Raw genomic sequence first — 8,279 nt, forward strand, 5'->3', positions numbered from 1 at the left:
TTTCCGTCTGAGTCCCAAAATTAGCTCCTTAAAGCTGTGTGTGCAGGGGGCTACCTGTCAGTCAGTCAGTCAGTCAGTACAATCTTACCTCCAAACCTGAGCCAACTGTAAGATATGAACCAGGCTCTGGAATAGCCACACGCAGGCTCTGCAGCAGCTCTGTGCCCTGGTTCGAGTGCCTGTGGCAGGCAGAGCCTCCGCCGCAGCGGAGCGGCCAGCGCCCTGCTGATCGCTGCCCTTGGTGCTGAAATGGCTCTCCGCACCAGATGCCGCCACCACCGCGGCTGCAGCCGTATCGCTTCCATTCGTGTCAGAGAAATCGTAGGCGAACCATCGGAAGCTGAGCACTTGAACTACCAAGGATGGGACCACCACAAAAACTAGCGTCGGGGCGAAGCACCAGTAGTTCCGCCTTAGGAAATAGTCAGCCGCCAGCCACAGGTCGGAGGCACCGTCCGAGAAAAAGACCAAAAGGGCACAGAGTGTCCAGCAGCAGTCCAGAACCGAGTACCGCTTCCCGGCGAGATGATACTGTGGCGAACGGTGCTCGGGTCCTGGTTGGCACACAGGCTTGATTTCGTTTTGTAAGGAGACGGCTGCACCATCCGATTTAGCGGCCATATTTGTTGTAGAAGAGTAGAATAGAGAGACGGGAGAGAAAGGGAGGGGGTCGTGTAATGTGTGTATTCGACGTGTGAATGTCTGTGTGTGTGCGTGTGTGTGTGTGTGTGTATGGATGTGCGCGCACGAGAGCGAGAGTGTGGGAGGGCCGGAGAGAGAGGGAGAAAAGAATACAGTCACTGTAGCCGATTTCCATCTCGGCAGCAAGCTGCCCGACTTTGGAGCATCACCAGACATTAATAATAACTGCATCATTCATATAGATGGATACTTGAGACGTACAGTTACCCATATGTGCCCCCAATCTCTCTCTCTCTCTCTCTGTATGTGTGTGTGTGTGTGTGTGTGAGAGAGAGAGAGAGAGAGAGAGAGAGAGAGAGAGAGAGAGAGAGAGAGAGAGAGAGAGCGATGGTCGGTCGCTCTTTGTGTCCCTGCTTCAGAGGGGAAGCGGCGCCCCCGTGGGTAATGGCTAAATGGTTTCATAATGCACAGAGCGCAATGCTTACCTGCCAAGCTTTCTTGTTGCTGTGTATTGATTTGAGGCAGCCCCATAACCACTCTCTCTCTCTCTCTCTCTCTCTCTCTCTATCTGTCTGTCTTATCACGATTGGCTGTCGTCAATTGTATCATTATATTTTTATTTCGGTGTAATTGTATTTCTGTAGCCAAAATATTAAATAAAAACAGTGAAGCAAGGAAACCATCACATTATCAAATTCCTTTTGGGTCGGGTCGAAGATACCATCTCGATTGTATAAAAAATTAGTACAATGACTTCGACTGGTATGATTACTGACCTCGTAGATGGCTTTGTCCCAGAAACAGTCTGGAAAAAATATTTTTGCCTTTGAGACTTTTGCAATTTACTGTAGGCCTACCTCCGTGCACATCTCTGAATTGAAAGCATTTTGCCAATCACACTGAACATATAGAATAGAGCCGACTTTTTTTTTTTGTTTTTTTTTTTTACATTTTTTTTAATTTCTTTATTAAAGGCATTAACTGAGCAATTGTCTGTAGGAAAAAACAAACGACCAACGTAAGCGTTGTAAATGAAGTGTAACAAGTGATTTATCGCTGTGCAATATGTAGTGCACAATGTAAGCCCTTTAGCCTGTAATCAAAGCTAAAACAGGTACCCAATCAATACATTTTAACTGGCACTAAAATGTGTCTCCCTCTCTAATCACACACACACACACACACACACACACACACACACACACACACACACACACACACACACACACACGTATAGAGAGAGAGACTTTGGATAAGTGTTTGAACAAGAACGAATATATTCTCCATTGCCTCAGATCCCATTTGGCCGTTATCATTTGGCCGATTGCACCCTGTTAGGTTTTTGTAAAAGGCCCCCGAGAGCTTGTCTCAACATGGTAGGTCTGTGCTGATGAGAGGGTCTACCGTCAAGGGCTTTGTAATGGAGCCAGTGCTCTCACAGAAGAACACAGGCGTTAAGAGGTGAACATGGCAGGTCTGTCAACACCTCTGAAATCCAAATCTGCACTTGCTCTTGCAAACGCATGTGAAGGCTTCCACCTACTGGACGCTCAGAGAGCTACACATACTAATAGCCTCAGAATGTGGAAATGGTTTGGGGGAATTTTCTTTTTGTATGCTTGCTCACTTAATCAAAGTCCTATAAACCATCCGACCTAATCACTTGCATTAATTGATCTAAATGACTCTTAACGGGCTCCATTAAGAATCACTGTCAAACTGGTGGGCATGGGGGAGTGTTTTTTTTGCCACTTCTAACACGAGGAGGGACCAGAGAAATCCTTTCCAGCATTCCTGATATATGCATTGATGCCTCCAATATAAAGGTCCATGATGGATATCTGGAAAGGGACACACACTGAACACTCCTGATTTGAACCTCTTTGTCTTCTGACACAAATATTACAAAAGACCCAAAACATTTACTTAAGTTATTTGTCTTTAATGATGTATTACATTACATTCAGCATGACACTTTGTGCCCAAAGTGACTATATATGTCAAGTATATTATAACAAGGGATTACATTGTCCCTGGAACTTGGGGTTAAGTGCCTTGTTCAAGGGCACAATGGAGTGTGATGTGTGTTTGGTGTTAAATAAGGATGGGATACAGTATATGTGCTATACATCATATGCTATAATTATGCTTTGTCACACAGGTGGATGGGTTACATGTTTTATGTGTTCCATCTATCTATCTACCTATCTATCTATCTATCTATCTATATATCTATCTATCTATCTATCTATCTATAAATGGCTGTTGTCGTAGATGGAGGCAGGAGGAATATGCAGGCCATTTCCTGTAGCAAATGAACTCACCCTGTATGATGGCACTCTATAATAGCAGGAAATGTTTTGGTAGTGCCATATTAAGCTATAGGAAACCAAATCCAGTAACAATAATAATCCTTTTAATAGACATATTTCTGCAGTTAGGAAGGTACTACCAATTTCTGTATGTGCCAGCAATTTAATTTTCTCAGAGACTGCCTATGTGATTATGTATAAACAATGTTCTGTGTGCTTTGGTGATGTTGTGTGTGATGTGTGAACTCCTGTCACTGGGAGGCAGTATTTCAACACACACACCACGCATTCGTGGGTGGCTGTAAAGGCTGTAAAAAGATAACACTTTTTTTTATTATTATTGTTTGCCTCTGAATTGACAGAAACAATAGTTAGATTCAGAATGATAAAGCATACAGACGACAATTCTTCAAATGCCCCTCTTCTCTTAAGTTGTTATTCTAAAGTCTGTTCTGTGAAAACATTTTCGCCAAAGCTTGGCCAATGAGTTCTTTCTCTAATGAAATCCAGTCTGACTGACAACTGCACTGTGATGATCCTGGAGGAAGTCGCAGTGACTGATAGATTGTCAGTGACTGATGGATTGATTGATTAGCTGGATGACAGACTGATAGAGTGGAAGCGTGTATCCTCATTTTTTACCCTAATGAATTTCATGTCATGTAAGGTTTAGTCAATGTCATGTAAAATATATTAATTATTTTTGTTGTACCGACACTGTTCTTGGTATGCTCAAACCACGATCAAATTAAAGCAAAGAAATCTGCCATCAGTAACATAACTTAACATAACCAGAAAACCACCATTTACTCAGCACTAGCAGATCTGGGGCTTGACCCCTGTACCCCCCTGTACGACTAGTTTTCTCTCTCATACTGGTGTCTTAGAAAATCAAACTTAAGGGTCAGAAGTTACATGCACACACCTTCACAGACAAACACAGCATGGCCCAGTTTCATGTAGCTGGCAGATGGTTTTTACAGAGATTATAGAGCTGGCATGGAAATATTCAGATGTAGTATTGCAATCAATGTTAAAAGACAACTTTTGAATATGTTGTGTCACAGTATAAAGAAGCTTTCGTAAAAATGATAAATGTGTGTTATGGAACCACTGATGCTTTCTTCATGCTCGATATGCATTCATGGAGGGAACAAAGCATGGTTCATCTCAAAGCATAACATGATACAACTTGGCTCCAAATGCTACTTGTGTCTAAGTACACAGTAGTCTTCTTTAAGAAACGCATATGAAAACTTTTGGGAACAGTTAGCTGCATGATTATCTCAGTGTTCTTGCAAAGGCTCATGGGAGGGGTTTTTCAAGATGGCGGCTTGAGGAAAGGTTGTGTCACGCTGAGCTGGTGCGCCATTTCGTTAAATTTATCATTTTTGCCTGTAAAGAAAGTGTTTAGTGGACTCTTGCGGCTCTGTAGTGGCATAGAATGAGTATAAGTGCCTACTTTTTGAAGCAGGCAGATATCATGTCACGCAAAAAGAAGGCAAACCAGAGCACCCCAGAAGAATCTATACAGCAGGACACTGAAGCTGCCGAGGATAGCGTGCTAGCACCCGCACAACGAGAGATGATCTCAGAAATTACCGCTAACATGTCAAAGATTATTGATGAAAAGTTAAGCCCATTGACACATTTACTGCAAACACATCGTGAGGAGCTGGATAGTCATGATAAACGCATCACAGAGGTGGAGAGCAGAGTGTCTACTTTGGAGGAAACTATGGACCCGATGGATAGCAAGATGAAGGCACTAGAACAACAGGTGGCGGACTTAAGCGAGCATGTTGATGATTTGGAGAATAGGGGTCGGAGGAAAAATATACGCATTGTTGGACTTCCAGAAGGTGCGGAAGGTGATAATCCAACACGGTTTTTTGAATCCTGGCTACCTAAAATCCTAAACATCGAAACTAAAACGGGCAAGATCAAGTTGGAAAGAGCACATCGCTCCCTAGCACCAGTGCCCTCTGCCGCCCAGAAACCGCGATCGATCGAGCTGAGATTCCATAACTATCAGGACAAACAGAGGGTGATGAGTGCTTCGTGGAACATGGGGACTAAAAATCAATCTTTGAAGCACGACAATTCCACCGTAATGATCTTTCAAGACTTCTCGGCTGCTGTTCTCCGCAAACGTAAAAGATTCGACGGGGTGAAGAAACGCCTGAAAGCCATCGGAGCTACATACTCCCAAGTCTACCCAGCATCGTTGAGAGTCACCTTCCGCGGCTCAACTAAACTATTCCAAGATCCGGATATGGTGGAGAAGTACATCGACTCCTTCAACCTGACCAGTGATGATGAATAGCCTCGAGGATTTCCTGCCTCTTTATCTTTTATCCCTCTCTACATATTTTTTTTCTCTTTCCTTTCCGTTTTTCATTCTAGAGGACTACTTTCATGTGAGATCCACGCCATGATGTGAGTATGTTGAACTTTACAGTAGCCGAGCACAGGCGTGCTACGGGCTGAATAAAGGCGCTACCGCGCAGCACACGAGAAGATCAGTCTTCTGTCGTTAGGGAACCCCTTCGCTCGACATCTCTTGATTAGAGAAGGACAGTGTTTAGTTTTAGGCTTAATGCCTGTATGCTGTTTAGCATATGTTTGTTTGTTGTTCGTTAGTTGTCTGATGTTTAGTACTCGGCTTATATTCCACTCAAGTGATATCTCAATGTGCAGGCAGCTGGCTCAGGATATATTTTTGTTGTATTTTCTGATTTAAAATGACTGTGCCCTTACTCAGGTTATGTACTTGGAATGTTAATGGTATTCATACTCCTGTTAAGCGGCGAAAGGTCCTGACTTACCTTAGAAGGGAGGGAGTGCATATTGCTTTGTTGCAAGAGACCCATTTAAACGAAACAGAACATTTAAAACTACAGCAAGGGGGCTATGATCAGGTTTTTTTCTCCTCTTTTACATCAAGGAGCAGGGGAGTTGCTATTTTGTTCCAGAAAAACTTACCATTTAAACTCACACACTGCACTAAAGATAAGTCAGGGCGGTATGTCATTATCAAAGGTGAATTGTATGGAGAAGTGATTGCCATCATGAATGTCTACTACCCACCTGGCCATCCTAGTGAATTTATGGCTACGGCATTCTCTGAATTAGCTGATTTTAATGTCAGGAATAGTTTTGTGGGAGGAGATTTTAACTGTCATTTAAATCCCTGTATCGACAAATTCCCCGCAGGACGATTGTCCATCTCTCGCCATGCTAAATTCATTAATGCTCTTTGTGAGGATCTAAATTACATAGATATATGGAGGGCCCAACACCCAGCGGATAGAGAATATACCTTCTTTTCAAAGGTTCATCAATGTCACACACGTATAGACTATTTCTTTGTTCCTAAAACTTTACTTCAATCAATTACTTGTAGCTCTATAGGCAGCGCGGTTATATCTGATCATGCTGCTGTCTTTATCCAATATCAAGTTGGAAATCCAGTCCCACAGACGAGATATTGGAGGTTTAACCCTTTGATACTCACAGACCACAAATTCATATCTTATTTTACGGAAGAATTCCAATCCTTTTTATCTATTAACACGGCTTCTACTGAAGACCCGTCACTTCTTTGGGAAACCTCTAAAGCCTTTGCAAGAGGCCTCATCATATCATATGTGTCCAGTAAGAGGCGCAGGCAGGCTGAGCAAAGGAAAATGTTGGAATCTAGGCTTAAAATGGCTGAAAGGGATTACATTGTGAAACCTTCACCAAGGAGACTTAAAGAAATGTCTGCATTGCGCTCAGCCTTGGATTCCCTTTCAACAGAATATGCAGAGGCCCAAATTAGATTTGCCAAACAAAGATTATACGAGCAGGGTGATAAGGCTGGGCGATATCTGGCCTATCTGACAAAGAAAAAGTCAGATTCTAAAACGATCCCTTCAATTATAAATGATACAGGTGAGCAGACGTTTGACCATGTAGCCATAAATGACACATTTAGGAACTTTTACGAAAATCTCTATCACTCAGACTTAAAGCAGGATACCTCAGATTTGATGGACACTTTTTTCTCCTCTCTCAGTCTTCCAAAACTGGCAGAGGATCAAGAGTCCAGACTTAACGCGCCTATAACTAGAGAGGAGGTACTGTGCGCGATTAGTGCATTGCACTCTGGGAAAGCTCCGGGGCCTGATGGGTTGGGTAGTGAGTTTTATAAGGAATTCCAGAACCTTTTAGCTGAACCTTTGCTGAACATGTTACAAGACTCCCTGGAAAGGGGCATCTTGCCAGCGTCTCTGAGGGAGGCCAACATTTCGTTGCTTTTGAAAAAAGGGAAACAACCAGAGCACTGTGCCTCCTACAGGCCAATATCCTTATTAAATGTCGATTTAAAGATTCTTTCCAAAATACTGGCTACACGATTAGAAGGCTTACTCCCCGCTCTCATTAATGAAGACCAAACTGGCTTCATTAAAGGCCGTACCTCATGCAATAACATGCGTAGATTGCTGAATACAATTCAAAAGTTCCATCTACAGTCAATGGATGGTGTGGTCGTCTCTCTGGATGCAGAGAAGGCGTTCGACCGCGTCGAATGGCCCTTTCTTTTTTATGTTTTAGACAAGTTTGGCCTAGGTGAAAAATTTAACAGTTGGGTTAGATTACTTTACAATAATCCTCTTTCATCTGTTCTTACTAATGGATTGCGATCTCCTAATTTTTGCATACAGAGAGGCACCAGACAGGGCTGCCCCCTTTCCCCCCTCTTGTTCGCTCTTGTTATAGAACCTTTAGCAGAGGCGGTCAGGAAAAATAAGGACATCTATGGTCTACCTATAATCAATAGACAGCACAAGATAACACTTTACGCAGATGATGTCCTGGTGTTTATGACTAAGCCTGAGGTGTCTACTCATAATCTTATTGACACTATTAGCAAATTCAGTGCCTTTTCAGGATATAAAATAAACTTTGACAAATCAGAAGCAATGCCCTTGGGTAGTCTAAAGTCTCAGCCGGGTACTCCATGTCCATTCCCCTTTAGGTGGTCCCCATCTGGCTTTGTTTATTTAGGAATATATATAACCCCTGATTTTGATAAAATGTATAAAACTAATTTCACCCCTTTGTTAGAACGTATTAGATTGGATCTGGAGAGATGGAACACACTGCCCATCTCCTGGCTGGGACGTGTGGCTCTCCTGAAAATGAATGTTTTGCCGAGATTGCTTTATCCTATTCAGATGATTCCAGTTCTTTTGCCTCATAAAACCCTTAAAAGCCTGAACAGTTGGTTTAGTTCCTTCATATGGGCAAAGAAAAAGCCCCGCCTCAGTTTAGCAACTA

At 42.8% G+C, this 8,279-nt stretch overlaps 1 protein-coding gene across 1 annotated transcript in view; it reads right to left on the minus strand.

Annotated features, from left to right (window-relative positions):
- xkr7a (XK related 7a) overlaps positions 1 to 621 on the minus strand; it is a 16,446-nt gene extending 15,825 nt beyond the window's left edge. Inside the window, exon 1 of the mRNA XM_062542088.1 lies at positions 89 to 621. Within this exon, the coding sequence (XP_062398072.1) occupies positions 89 to 621 (533 nt within the window). The remainder of the gene's footprint in view (positions 1 to 88) is intronic.
- Between the last annotated feature and the right edge of the window lie 7,658 nt (positions 622 to 8,279).

This window comes from Sardina pilchardus, chromosome 7 (genome assembly GCF_963854185.1).
Source record: "Sardina pilchardus chromosome 7, fSarPil1.1, whole genome shotgun sequence".
Taxonomy (NCBI): Eukaryota; Metazoa; Chordata; class Actinopteri; order Clupeiformes; family Clupeidae; genus Sardina; species Sardina pilchardus.